The sequence below is a fragment of the Mercenaria mercenaria genome, chromosome 16 (genome assembly GCF_021730395.1).
Source record: "Mercenaria mercenaria strain notata chromosome 16, MADL_Memer_1, whole genome shotgun sequence".
NCBI lineage: Eukaryota > Metazoa > Mollusca > Bivalvia > Venerida > Veneridae > Mercenaria > Mercenaria mercenaria.
The window spans coordinates 26,779,775-26,794,497 of NC_069376.1; the positions used below are offsets into that span (position 1 = coordinate 26,779,775).

Consider the following 14,723-nt stretch of genomic DNA (forward strand, 5'->3'; position numbering starts at 1 on the left):
GACCGACTTTTAAACTTTCCCAGATTTTTATAAAGCAACTTTCATGAATATCAGGTTTAAATCTGATCTCTAGTAAGCAAACAAGATTTTTCAATAAAATGACCTAGTGAACTAGTTCTGACCTCAGTTGATCCAGTTTTAAGATTTAATAATACAATTATTATGACAAAGTTTCATGAACAATTGGTAGAAAATGTGGCTATTTAAGTATTAACAAGTGACCTAGTATTGCAGTGACAAACTTTGTTAGTGTTGTTGACAATAGTGTCTGGACTAGAAATGCTTAAAGGCATTTAGTAGCTAAGAAACAAAAACTATTTTTACCTAAATTTCAATAGTGACCTTGACCTTCAAGCATAGACCATGTATGCGACACATTGTCTCATCATGGGGAACATTTGTGTGCAGTGTTAAGATGATCCACCAATGTACATACAAGTTATGGAGCGGAAACAATTTTACTTTTGACTAACAACATTTTTCTAAGTTTTGACCGAATACCTTGTTTTTAATCTCAAGTAATCCAATTTCAAAACAGACATAATTTTATCTCATAGAGAAAAAACATTCTGACAAAATTTTATGTAGATCAAGCAAGAAGTGTGGCGTCTAGAGTGTTGACACTTGTTTTCTATGATATAACCTAGTGACCTAGTCTTTAACCTTCAATTAGAAAACACAGTTTTGAACTTGACCTAGATTTCATAAAGACAAAGATTGTGACAAATCTTTAGGAAGGTCAGATGGAAATTGTGGCCTTTAAGGTATATACAAAGATTTAAATTATTTGACCTAGTTTTTCACCATAGATGGCACATGAGAGACATGTTTAAGGAAAACACTGACCAAGTTTCATTATGATTGGGCCAAAAATGTGACCTCTAGAGTCATAACAGTAAGATTGTTGACGACGGGCATAGGCTGAATCAGGCCCGGATCCAGAAATATTTGACTGGGGGCACCAGTCTAGAACAGAGACTGGAAAATTTTGAAATACAGGTATAATAAAATGGTGGCCTCTATTGCGTTTCTGGGTCTAAATGTTGAGAAAAAAATATTCATTTGCCAAAATAGTAGGATGCATCTTTGTATGTGTATACGTCACTTCTCAGCCAACTAATGGGGTGGGGGGGGGGGGGAGGGTGGCACGGGCCCTCTCGGCTCGGCTCGGTCCGGCCCTGGATCCGGGCCTGTCCAGGGCCTGCTGAATGCAACAGTTCACCATCAGCTGAGCTAAACACGGCAACTTTTCTGCATTTCTAAAGATAAAATATTACACACGAGAAAAAAAATATCTTAAAATCAGCCTGAAACATGCAGATCTCTTAAATCATGGGAGAAAATCTCAAAAATAAACACAAGAGCCGCGCCATGAGAAAAAAAAACATAGTGGCTTTGCGACCAGCATGGATCCAGACCAGCCTGCGTATCCGCGCAGTCTGGTCAGGATCCATGCTGTTCGCTTTCAAAGCCTATTGGAATTAGAGAAACTGTTAGCGAACAGCATGGATCCTGACCAGACTGCGCGGAAGCGCAGGTTGGTCTGAATCCATGCTGGTCGCAAAGCCACTATGTTGGTTTTCTCATGGCGCGGCTCACATATTGACCTAACATACATTACATATGACTACATTACAGACAGTACTGTGACAAGCTTCATTAAAATCTATATTAAAGAAAATTTTGTGTTTGCAAAAATATCATTAAAAGTGTGATCTTCCACGAAGACTTTCTTGAGGTCTTAACTTTTCCATTCATGCAAGGAAAAATCAAGCCCACTGCCCCACCTTGTTTTACTTTTCAGTTTCTTCGGAAAATCTGATTTTTTTTTCAAAATGAGTGTTTAATCAAATTTTGCATTGCAGAAAAAAATCCAGTCTTGCAGAACTTCACCTTAAATGTACTAGATAAATGTGAATTTTCACTCGTGACTTGATACGAATTTGGCTTCAAGTAGGCAGCTAGATAAGGCTTCTATATTTGGACTTAAAAGTAAAAAGCTGGCAACGCTTGCGGGTTCATATATATTTTGCACATGCCGGATTTGTCATAAGAGTCATAAGACACACAAAATGTGGCCTTAAAATAATAGAAAAACGGTTTCCGCTCACTAAGTGCAAATGGTTTCTGCCTGCAGTGGTCAAACATCATAGGACGACTGCCTGTGGTCAGTGTTTTGGGGTTAGTAGGTCAAAGTATATTACTATTATTGCTTTTTTTGGTATCTGTAGGTCAAAGCATAATGTCACTTTAACCTTGAAAATGAGAACGTTTTGTAATCAATAACAGCTAAATAGCCAATTCGGGGACACATTCAGACTTTACACGTGTTAATAAACGTTGCAACGGAAAATTTCTTTTCCATCCCAAATTGCATTAGTTTTTAAAGTGTAAGACTGTTTGCAAAAGCTCGAAGACTTTAAATCCGCAGACCATATTACGTGGGGCAAAGTTGAAAATGACTGACCCATTATCTCATAGCATTGCACAGGTTTAGTGACTGTGTGGGAAAATGTGCATAAGTTAGACCATTGCATAAAACTGGTGACCTTGACCAATCACAGACCTATCGCAATTTTTTAGACGTGCGTGATGCACTTATGAGTTGCTAAACAAATTTTGAACTTTGCTATATGATAAACAGAGTGGTCTAAAAGACAATTCCACGGAAACAGCACTTGCTCACATGTCAGTTGCTCGGCTACTTCACTGATCTCTACTTAATGATCTAAGAGAATAATGAAATACGGTTGATCATCGAGTACATTGTATAAATGTAACGAATCCGCTTTCTTATCTATTAACCGCTATCAATTAGTACAAGACTGTACATGTTCTATATAAAATTAACAATCTTTTGAGGGCTGTAACACATAGCCAGTCCCATTTAAAAAAAGATAATTGAGCCGTGCCATGAGAAAACCAACATAGTGGGTTTGCGACCAGCATGGATCCAGACCAGCCTGCGCATCCGCGCAGTCTGGTCAGGATCCATGCTGTTCGCTATCAAAGCCTATTGCAATTAGAGAAACCGTTAGCGAACAGCATGGATCCTGACCAGACTGGGCGGATGCGCAGGCTGGTCTGGATCCTTGCTGGTCGCAAACCCACTATGTTGGTTTTCTCATGGCACGGCTCAATTATTAACATTATCTTCTTACATGATCTATAAACCACCAAAAACACAAAGAAAAGTAGGGGTCATGTATCTTCTAAGAGAGATTATTTGTGTCCGCCCGCTAAGCTCAATAGCGCAGATCTGCGGATCGCGAGTTCGAGCGGGTCGTATGTTCTCTGTGACGATTTGATAAAAGACATTGTGTCTGAAATCATTCGACCTCCACCTCTGATTCATGTGGGGAAGTTGGCAGTTACTTGAGGAGAACAAGTTTGTACTGGTACAGAATCCAGGAACACTAGTTAGGTTAACTGCCCGCAGTTACATAATTTAAATACTGTTGAAAAACGGCGTTAAACCCAAAACAAACAGAGATCTTTTGTCCGACAGGTCAAAACTATGGAATATCTTCCAATCGGACAGCTAAAATGTGGGTATGAACACAAGATTTATCAAGTTTGTTTACATGTCTACAAATGCAACAAGAGGGCCAAGATGGCCCTAGGTCGCTCACCTGAGTAACACATCATAACAGTGTAAACATGTTTTACCTAGTGATTTCATGGAAACAAATATCCTGATCAATTTTCATCAAGACTGGACCAACTATGTGGCCTCTTGAGTGTACACAAGCATTTTCTTTGATATTACCTAGTGACCTATTTTTTTTTATCCCACATGACCCAGATTCGAACTTGTCCAATATTTCATGAAAACAAACAATCTGACAAAGTTTTGGGAAGACTGGAGTAAAAATGTGGCATCTAGAGTGTATACAAGCTTTTCCTTTGATTTGACCTAGTGATCTAGTTTTTAACGCCACGTGACCCAGATTTGAAATCATCCAAGATTTTATGATAACATTCTGACCAAGTTTTATGAAAATAGAATAAAAAATGTGCCCCTAGAGTGTAAACAAGCTTATTCTTTGATTTCAAAGTGGTTGAAAGGACAAATATAGAAATGTTTTCCCCTTTTAGGGGCAGTAACTCTAGAACCCATGACGGAATCTAGCTGGTTTTCGAAAGGAACCGAGATATTATTGTGACTTAAGTTGTAAGTGTAGTTAAAATCCAATGTAAAATGTCACTTCTTTCGTGTTCACAAGGTAAAATTAACAAATGTTGGCTCTTTCAGGAGTCAATCAGGGGCCGTAACTCCGGAATCTATGATTGGATCTGCCGGATTCATCATGGAATCCAAGATTTATTGTTGTTAAAGATATTTTGCAAGTTTGTATCAAATCAAACCATAAATGAAGTCTCTATATAGCAATTTTTGACCCGTTAAGATGCCATAACTCTAGAACCCATAATGGAATCTGGCCAGTTTTCGAAAGGAACCGAGATATTATGCCCGTACAAGTTGTGTGCAAGTTTTATTAAAATCAATGGCAAAATGTGGTCTCTATCGTGTTCACAAGCCAAAAATAGCAAATTTTGGCTCTTTAAGGGGCCATAACTCTGAAACCAGTGATGGGATCTGGCCAGTTTTCAAAAGGAACCGAGCTGTTATGCCGATACAAGTTGTGTGCAAGTTTTATTAAAATTGATTGCAAAATGTGGTCTCTATCGTGTTCACAAGCCAAAAATAGCAAATTTTGGTCCTTTAAGGGACCATAACCCTGGAACACATAATGGAATCTGGTCAGTTTTCGAAAGGAACCTAGATATTATGCTAATACAAGTTGTGTGCAAGTTTTATTAAAATTGATTGCAAAATGTGGTCTCTATCGTGTTCACAAAAAATTGTGGACGGACGACGGGCGATCACAAAAGCTCACCCTGTCACTACGTGACAGGTGAGCTAAAAAGCTCCTTGAAAATGCTACCAAAATGACAAGTATAGGTCCACAATGAAAAAACAAGAGGGTCATGATGACCTTATATCGCTCACCTGTTGAACTTGGCCTTGGAATCATCAAGATAAACATTCTGACCAAGTTCCATGAAGATAGGATCATAAATGTGGCCTCAAGTGTGTTAACAAGCTTTTCCTTTGATTTGAGCGGGTGACCTAGTTTCTGAACCCACATGACGCAGTTTCGAACTTGGCCTAGGAATCATCAAGATAAACTTTCTGACAAAGTCTCATGAAGATAGGATCATAATTGTGGCCTGAAGTTAACAAGCTTTTTCCTTTGATTTGAGCGGGTGACCTAATTTTTGACCCCATATGACCCAGTTTTGATTTTGGCATAGGAATCATCAAGACAAACATTCTGACCAAGTTTCATGAAGATAGGGTCATAAATGTGGCCTCTAGGCTGTTAACAAGCTTTTCCTTTGTTTTGACCTGCAGCCAATTGTATAAACAATGGTTAAAATATACCACGGTTAAACTATAACCGCGGTATATACCGTGGTAAGGTAACCACTGGTTATTTTCTTTTGTATAAACCAGTTTAACCGCGCGGTAACCTAACCACGTAAAATATCAATTTAACCACGGTAAATTTTCCGATAATGCACTGCGTGCATGACGTAATTTTCGCGGACAAATGTCAGACGACTGTTTGTCAACAAACATGGCCGCCGTTACAGTTACTGTACCAAAACAAAGGGCAAAAATGTTCTCTATACGAGAGATAGATGTTATTACGGAGTTTATGAAAACTCATCTCAGCACCCTGCGAGCAAGTCACACGCAAGGAGGACCAGGGGCGGCACAACGACAGGCCAAGTTGTGGGAAAAAGTGACCGCCGAGATAAATGCTTGTGGTAACGGTCCTGGGACCGTGAAACAAGTAAAAGAAAAGTGAAGGAATATGGTTTGTTTATTGTCTTTTCACCAAGTGATATTTGTAATTTTTGTAGATCTACTGATCTGGATTCAAACCCGAGAACTTGAGTTCTCTAAGAAGCACTCTACCACGTCGCCATTTTATAAAATATACAGTAGCGATAGTAGGGGGTATTTATATAAGTGCTATATTTTACCTCTACTACATGTACATATTTAGTATTATTTACTGAGCTGTAGGGATCAAGAAAGTTACTTCACCTCAGAGGAATTTTAAAATATTTGGCATTACAGTATAGCAAGTGGTCATCACATAGAAATATTTCTTTTACTGATTACATTCTTAGTTTTAACTTTTACAGACAAGTGAAATATTGCTAAATTTCAGGTAAAGATGGCGAAAACAGATGTGTCAGCAAGAGGACCAGTATGAGGAAGACTGGAGGAGGCCCGCCACGGCCGGAGATGTCACAGACTTCTCAGACTGTGGCGAGCCTGTACGAGAGCTCAGCATCTTTTCATGGTGTGTGTTCAGATGCTGACACACTCATCAATGTTTCTGGTAAGAACGTAAAATTATAATATAAATAGTTAAAGGATATAACTTTCCACATGAATACACAACGATTTGCAATGTACCGAACACCGACGCAATCCTCTTAGAAAATTACAAAACAATGAATAATTTCCATTTTCATATAAAACGACAATTGAAATCATTTCGTCATTGTTGTTGATGCAGGCTGCACAGATGTCGATATAGGACAGCAGGTTGTAGACCATCTAGATCTGCTCAGCTGGGACCAGCAGGACACAGAGACAGAGACCAGCGAGAGTACGGATACAACTACCAGGAATATATTCTCCGTAGCTGGTGATTTATTAAGTTTAACTCTAATAAATGTTGTCTTTTTTATCCTAAAATCTGTTTCATTTTAAATAAAAATAACAATAAGCAAATTAAACAATAAAAATGTAAATTGACTCACTGTTAATACATTTGTACTATCAAAGTTGTAATTCCTACAAACTTCTTCCAATTCCCCAGTAGCTGTATCCAATCCTAGACGAATCAGTTATAAACAAACAAGCTTTTCAAACATCGATGAAATTCAGGCACCAATCGCACCATGCCCTTGAAACAATGTGTGAAATCAAACAATTTCCAAACGCATGGTTCAAAGATAACCTGTATTTTAGCATCCTTTGTGGAATATTTCCAGTCCGCAACATATCTAGTTCCTTATAGATCTACAATATCAGTTTTCAATAAAATTATTCATCTCATCTCATCTAGTCCCGTTTACGAAATGCAAGAAAATTTAAATTCTTTTCTCCGAAACCAATTCGTGACGTAGGGCACGAATGACGTAAGAATGCAATGGCCATAATTGAGCAGCGCCATGATAAAACCAACATAGTGGCTTTGCGATCAGCATGGATCCTGACTAGCCTACGCATCCGTGCAGTCTGGTCAGGATCCATACTGTTCGCTTTCAAAGCCTATTGGAATTAGAGAAACTGTTGGTGAACATCATGGAGCCTGATCTGGATCCATGCTGGTCGCAAAGCCACTATGTTGGTTTTCCCATGGTGCTGCTCAATTATGTAAATTTATACGGGGCGCACAAGGGAAACAGTACCCTTTAAACAAACAATCAGTCGATAGAATATATGAATTTTATCTAATGTCACGCCAATAGAAGGAGAATTTTGCAATACTTAATATAATACATTTTAAAATATATATTTAAACAATGGTTGTTTATCATTTTATCAATTTCTAGTACCTGTGTTTTTACTTTAAGACACTGTATAAACATAAACATGTCCTGTTCTATGGAAGGCCGGTTGTGCACTGTTGTAAATTGCTTGGTTGTGCGTGTTCTAATCCCATTCTAACACGTTCGAATTACACCTGGAAAGGATACTTATCTAAAGTCTAATTCAGGCGGAATAGCCAAAAGTAGGTCAATTTGCGAAAAGTGTTTTAAAAAGAAAATCTTTTAAAAAAAAGTGTTGGAATTCTTGATACTTAGTAAATGCCAAATGCGTCCATTAACTTCAATGTGAATTATTGAATGAACAAAATATGATATTTATCATTTACTGTTTCTTACGCACTGCTTTGTGCAACATCAACCAGCCAACAGGGACAGAAGCAGCGAGGCAGGCGGATACTGTGCCAGAGGGAGTCAGTATCCAACCTGACTATCCAAGGATTCTTGTGTACCATGCGCAAACCGTTCTAGTAAGTTTAATACATTTTACGGTTGTATCATCACTGGTGAAGGAGTTGACGTTTTGTTTTAAATATGTTCTGCATAATTCCGGCTATGTATAGATGGCCGTAGAAGCGTTAGAGGTAAAAGTACATTGAGCCGTGCCACGAGAAAACCAACATAGTGGTTGGCGACCAGCATGGATCCAGACCAGCCTGCGCATCCGCGCAGTCTGGTCAGGATCCATGCTGTTCGCTAACAGTTTCTTTAATTGCAATAGACTTTGAAAGCGAACAGCATGGATCCTGACCAGACTGCGCGGATGCGCAGGCTGGTCTGGATCCATGCTGGTCGCAAACCCACTATGTTGGTTTTCTCATGGCGCGGCTCATTTATTTTATTCTTTGGTCTGACCTACTGTAATGTTATTTTACAACAATTCACTGTTCAGGCGTCACAATTATTACTTAATTGCGTCAAACGGCATAGCGGCGCGTTGAAAAAGAAACCAACAAAAAGGCAAATATTTGGCGGACGTCGTAAATGATGTACCTAAACGTGCTTGGTAACGTGTTAAAATCGAAGTAATAGATCCTATTTTTGTAATTTGCTCTTGAATAAATTGTTTGTCATTCAGATGCGTATTATTATTTTACTCGGGATTCACCATCGTGGCATTATTCCTTCGCATCTGAACTCCAAACAATGATTTTATTCAACGACAAATCACTGGATGAGATACATTATTTCTTAAATTATTATTTGGCTGTGGAAGACCAATATCATAAAACCATACTTACATACATTTAAACCCGATTTCTTCTCTTGTTTAAAAATATACCACCGAGTTTTGCAAATAACAACGCTATAAAAAGTTGAGTTCTCGTACATAAAGCATATAATTTGATTTTTTCTTTTACAGCTGTCACCACACAGAAGCAATCATCGAGCACAAGTTATCAGCAAAAGAAAAGCAGTAATCACAAAAGGTTAACACCTAATTGTAAAATAACTTGTATAATTTAATAACACTGTGGTTGTTTTCTATATTTTGTTCGTTCCTCGTTGCTTCAAAAGTTCTAAAAGGAATGCATTTTTCTTGAATGAAAATAAGCTGTAACATAATGATGTATGTATTTTTAAAACATTGATATTCTGTAATAGTGAAATGTTACTTTCTATAAATTAAATATGTTACACTTGCTATACTTTTGCCGAAAACAGCAAGAAAAACAACACTAATACAACAATAGTTTACATACACACCATGGTAGCTAACTGATGATTTTCTTATGTTGTAGAACACTGAAGGACCTCCAAACGGTGTACTTTGAAAAACAGATTGATCTAGCCGAGGCACAGATGGAATGCTTCAACAAGATTTCAAAGCTAGCCGATGTTTTAATCGAGAAATTCAAATAACTTTTGAAATTATTATCTCAGTAATTCTTGATAGTTGATACAGGTAAATTATATGTCATTCCAGACTTCTGAATATATATAAAAGCTGAAATATGAAAATAAATTATGAAACCAAAATAAATTGGTGTTAAAAGTGTCAAGTCTTCACTTTCCATAAAACGTCAATGTATGGTGTGATTTAATCATCGGTTTCTTCTGTTATTACTGATTCTGAAAATAAGCACGAGCCACATGGTCTCGAACTCCTCGCCCATCCATTCGGCCATTAAAGATGTCGGCGGGAGGCTGATCCAGATCACCGGCTTCTTCTACCTCTGGTTCACCCTACTGCAGCCTCAGATTATGGAGGACAGCACACGCCACGGTTACACGTGTCACCCTCTGAGGCTTCATGCGTATCTACAATGATAAAATATAACAGTGTAAATATGAACTGCGTATTACTAATTTATGCAGAATATACTAGTATCTAACTTGACCTACTGACCTACTTTTTTTCTTTTTGAAGCTACAGCAATCAAATTTTAATCATGTTTTTTGACAGTTTTGCATTTAAATTTCAACTTCGACCTTGGCTAACCTACTTGACGTACTGACCTTCTTTACTTGCTTTTTTTGGAAATTACAACATTGAAATTTCAATTATGAATTCAGTTTTACATGCATATTTGGACTTTGACCTTGAGTGACCTTGACCTTTTGGCATCCTTTCCTGTTTTTGAAAGTACAGCATTGAAATTGGAACCATATTATACTGATTTCAATGCATATTTCAACACTGACATTGACTTACCTAGACTTTAACATTTGACATTTTTCAAGTTTTTCAAGCTTGCAGTGCTCAGCGAAGTTTGAACCATATGCATAACTAAGAATGGAGAATTGAATTTTTCAGCTAGACATATCAATACTTCATAGCGATTGAACTTCTTCCATATAACAATGATATTGTTTTCTAGTGATTGCACTTTTGTTTTGGATAGACATAAAAACTGTAGTTTATACTCATTGTCCTTATATATCGGAAACTAACTTACTTCCACATGTAAAACATGGAATGTCCTCTTCCATACACCAAATGTCCTTTCAACCAAATTCCGTGTGGAGATGTGCGCCCGGTTGTACCTCTCCTCTGTTTCATTCCCTAAAAAGTTATTTATTAATTGCATCAATTATAAATTTGATATTTAATTTGTCGCAAGTATCAATCATTTCAGTTGATTAAAGTGCAATACCATTAAAACAAAAGTACTTGTACAGTGAAAACTCCCAATATTGTAACATAATTGTTCAATACACAGAATAAGCCAAATACATACCAGGCTGCAAGAAAGGCGTAAGCAGAAATGGCCGACAGGGGTAGCCACTATCCCCCAACAAATATCCGCGCTCTGGATCTGAAATTATAATGTGATAAAGTAAAATACCAGTAATGTAACAGTATTGAAAAGTAAAACTGTGGTAGATTTGATTTTAGCATTAAACGGCATATTCATATTCCTTTTTATATTAACTGCATATTAAAATTAAATGCAACATATTGACTGTACTGTTAACTATTTCAACTAACCTTTAAGAATGACCACTTTGATACTACAATCAATGGAACATACCTTGGTGATGAGCTTCAAGGTACCGGCCTACATTAGAAACTCGTAAGATGTGGCTGTCATGGCAGCTTCCAGGCCAACAGGCATTGATGCTTGTGAACATCCCTGTGTATATAATGTGTATGTGTGACATTCACTTAAACAAATAACAATTGGCATAATGACAGTATCAATTTTGCAAATTGTATTAAGCAAACGGTGTTTCGCATACACTGTAGTTTTAAACACATGTTATAGCCCGAATTAATACATACAACATATCAAATATATAAATGACATATCAGCAAAGGGGTCTAGCCACAAGCTCTAACAACTTAAGACCAATTCTCTGTAATATTTATTAAATGACATTTTTTTGATAAAATAAAAAAAAACACTTCTACTTATAAGGTATAAATACTTTAGTGGTAAAATGAACGTTTCTGTTATCAATTTACATTAACTTAAGCATGTAACAAACTTAATTTTTGGGATTTGAAATACAAATATCCCAGCCATTTTCATCCAGCATATTGTTTTTAGTGAATATTTTAAAAATTGATATTTTAACAATCAAATTAAATAAATTAGATGATCTACATTACAGTTTAGTTATTATTTTGCTAGATACAAATTTAGATGTATATAATTCTTTTAAACTATCAAGACAATGACTAGACTTTTCAAGGATAGCTTTAGTTAATGTAGATTTAAGACTTGGCTTAGTTTATTTAGAAAAAAAACCCTGATCATGCACATTCCAGTGCCAGTAAATACTCAGTAAATACAAACTGAAGTTGCAGACATATTTCCCAATTCTTTCTGAAATTACTCAAAATACACAAATAAATCTACTTTATTTTTTTTTTTAAATAAATACATGCAGGTAAAATAGAATGTTATATACATTGTATATCTTAGAATGAATGCTGTTTTACAGATGACAGTATTATTGTTACATGAATGAGGTCTTAAATTTTTATGTTTGAAAAATGAATTTCCTCAGAAAATATGATTTTATGATACAGTCTTGAGTGAAAAAGAGTTGTAATGTTATAACAGTCTCACAAAATCAAGTATACTAATTCAACCATTATTTTGCTATATTTTCTAAGTATTTTTTAAAGATTGAAAAAACCCAACCACAATAAGTTTATCTTTGGTAGAAAATAACCAATTAGATCTGTATGTGATTGTGGGTAATAAGACTTCATGTATAATTATGCTGTAAACTGGTAACCAAATGTAATGGGAACTGCAAAACATGTTCTTTTTGTACAAATATTTAAAGACTGTCATGTGTCTTTTTCTTTTAAATATGTTCAAATGCATCTTTTTCAAAATACATTAATTTTTATCAAATTTAGATATAACAATTTTAATGTTATACATGCAAGATTAATCAAGCAATAATAGAATTTTTTAAATTTAATTCAAGGTCAATAATTGAGTTATTTTTCCATTAAAGGGTCTTTGGTTAAAACATTATGAAAATTTTTAAGAAATGACTTTCTCAATTTTTTCCATAAATCTGAAAAAGAAACATTCATGCAAAAAACATAATTCTATTTTCAGGGAGGGTGTCCAGTGCTAGTACTTCTATTCACTGTCAAAGACACCAATCACTCTTTTGGTCTGTGGCAATCAAAAATAAAGGCAGATCTTCACTGTTCAGATGCCATAACTTATTATAAAAACACTGATTGATGATTCCCCACTTTCAGCCTCTCTATTTGGAAAACAACAACAAAAACACCATTTCTAAACATTTTGCCTTCACGGTGACACACTGCATCTCTACCTTAGAGATAAAATGTCATCTTGTCAACACTTTAACTACCTGGATCAAGCAGTTAAGTCACAGACTGCAGTTAATTTTAGCAGTCCTTGTTATTTTCATTTGATACACATCCAAGCTTCACATGCCTATTTAGCATAAAATCTCTGACTGTCATTTTGTTAATTTACAAAAAATTTACAAAATCCATGTATGCATCTTCGTTTCTATGGTAACTGGGACATATATTGAACAGGAGTTTCTGAATTTTGCATCCTCCTCAGGAAAAATCGGTATAAAGGAAATCTGTGAATATGGGTTTCCAACTTTTTTTTTCTTACAGAGAATTTGTCTTGGCTCTGCCCTGCATGTATACTGTAAAAATACCACACCGGTCTTTCATACAGTTACTTTAGCAAGGTACTTGTATGATGTCATCAGTAAAGTGATGTCATCAATACACTTGTGTGTACACATATTATGTTTACCAATTTCAAGGTTAATAAACAGTGTAAAGGCGAGACATTGTATTAACTATCTATTGAGAATCTGTAAATTTAAGTATACATATGGAATTAGGAATTACCTGTGTTTAAAGTGACAGTAGGTCTGTAAAATGAAATGCTGCATGAAATGCCTGCGAAGCTTCTGTAGATGTACTGCTGAATATGGATTATCAAGTTAACAAGTAAGATGTTTGCTTCTATATTTCACATATCGATGTAAATGTAGAGCTAGTGCACAAGGGTGCAATACCATACTTAAATTACAAACAAAGGAAACATACCTTTGTGATCGCAGGTCGCCTGGACATTTATACTGTGTTGGTGTTTTCTGTTAACAAATGCGGCCTCATCTGGATAACCAGGCGAAATTATTTTAACATGGGTCCCGTCAATACAACCAATTACAGATGGGAACCCACGAATGGCGTAAAATCCACTCATGATCCGTCTTCGGTCGTGGTCCGTCACAGGAAACTTGATAAATTGGTCTTTCAGTCCAAATAGTACGTCGGTAACGTCTCTCACGACCCGGGAGACGGTAGAAATGTCTACGCCAAAGGTGTCGCCGATAACCTGCATGAAATTACCTGTAGCAAGAAATCTCAATGTTATCAAAATTTGTTGCCGTGGTGTCAGGGCTTGGTTACGTCGCGTCCGTCGCTCCAAAGTTGGTCCAAGAAGTTCAACAAGTCTGTCTATGTTGTCAGCTGAAAACCTGTACCTTTGACGTAATTCTTCATCCGTCAAGTCCGTCAATTGTCTGTCAATACGTCGAAACTGTCGAGGTCGTCTATGTCTTACAAAATGAATGGCGGCCATGTTTGAGTGGTTACTTTGTGGTTACCAAGCTCCTGTAGGTAGGTTAAAACTAACCGTGGTTATATCGCGGTTACCACGTATGACGTTATATATACAATCGCTTACCACGATGTAACCATGTTGGTTACTGGCACTTAGTGGTTACCGCGCGGTTAAAAGTTTTATAAAATTGGCTGCTGGTGACTTAGTTTTTCACCCCACATGACTCAGTTTCTAACTTGTCCTAGAGATGATCAAGATTAACATTCTGTGCAAGTTTGTTTCAAATCAAAGAATAAATGAAACCTCTATATGGCTAAAATGGCCAAAATAGAACATTTTGCCCTTTTCAGGTGCAGTAACTCTAGAAACTATGATGGAATCTAGCCGGTTTGCAAAGGAGCCGAGATCTTATTGTGAGTTCAGTTGAGTGTAAGTGTGGCTAAAGTCGAATGTAAAATGTCAACTCTATCGTGTTCACAAGGTAAAAATAAACAAATGTTGGCTCTTTCAGGGGTTAATCAGGGGCAGTAACTCCGGAACGTATGA

General features: G+C 36.6%; 2 protein-coding genes and 1 long non-coding RNA gene across 3 annotated transcripts; 2 read left to right on the plus strand and 1 right to left on the minus strand.

Moving 5' to 3' along the window:
* The first annotated feature begins 6,285 nt into the window (after positions 1-6,285).
* On the plus strand, positions 6,286-7,285 carry LOC128549837 (uncharacterized). Its single transcript, XM_053527510.1, has 2 exons — positions 6,286-6,422; positions 6,603-7,285. Exons 1-2 carry the CDS (start codon positions 6,290-6,292, stop codon positions 6,797-6,799), a joined length of 330 nt encoding a protein of 109 aa, XP_053383485.1. The 5' UTR covers positions 6,286-6,289; the 3' UTR covers positions 6,800-7,285.
* Positions 7,286-8,036: 751 nt separating this feature from the next.
* Positions 8,037-9,521, plus strand: LOC128549551 (uncharacterized). The gene is made up of 3 exons (XR_008367787.1): positions 8,037-8,111; positions 9,005-9,071; positions 9,384-9,521. It is a non-coding gene; the product is annotated as an uncharacterized LOC128549551 (long non-coding RNA).
* Positions 8,963-14,366, minus strand: LOC123531885 (putative nuclease HARBI1). Its single transcript, XM_053526475.1, has 5 exons — positions 13,658-14,366; positions 11,118-11,219; positions 10,824-10,901; positions 10,542-10,648; positions 8,963-9,903 (listed from the first exon to the last, which is right to left on the minus strand). The coding sequence occupies exons 1-5, from the start codon at positions 14,193-14,195 to the stop codon at positions 9,829-9,831; spliced, it is 900 nt and encodes a 299-aa protein (XP_053382450.1). The 5' UTR covers positions 14,196-14,366; the 3' UTR covers positions 8,963-9,828.
* Positions 14,367-14,723: the final 357 nt, after the last annotated feature.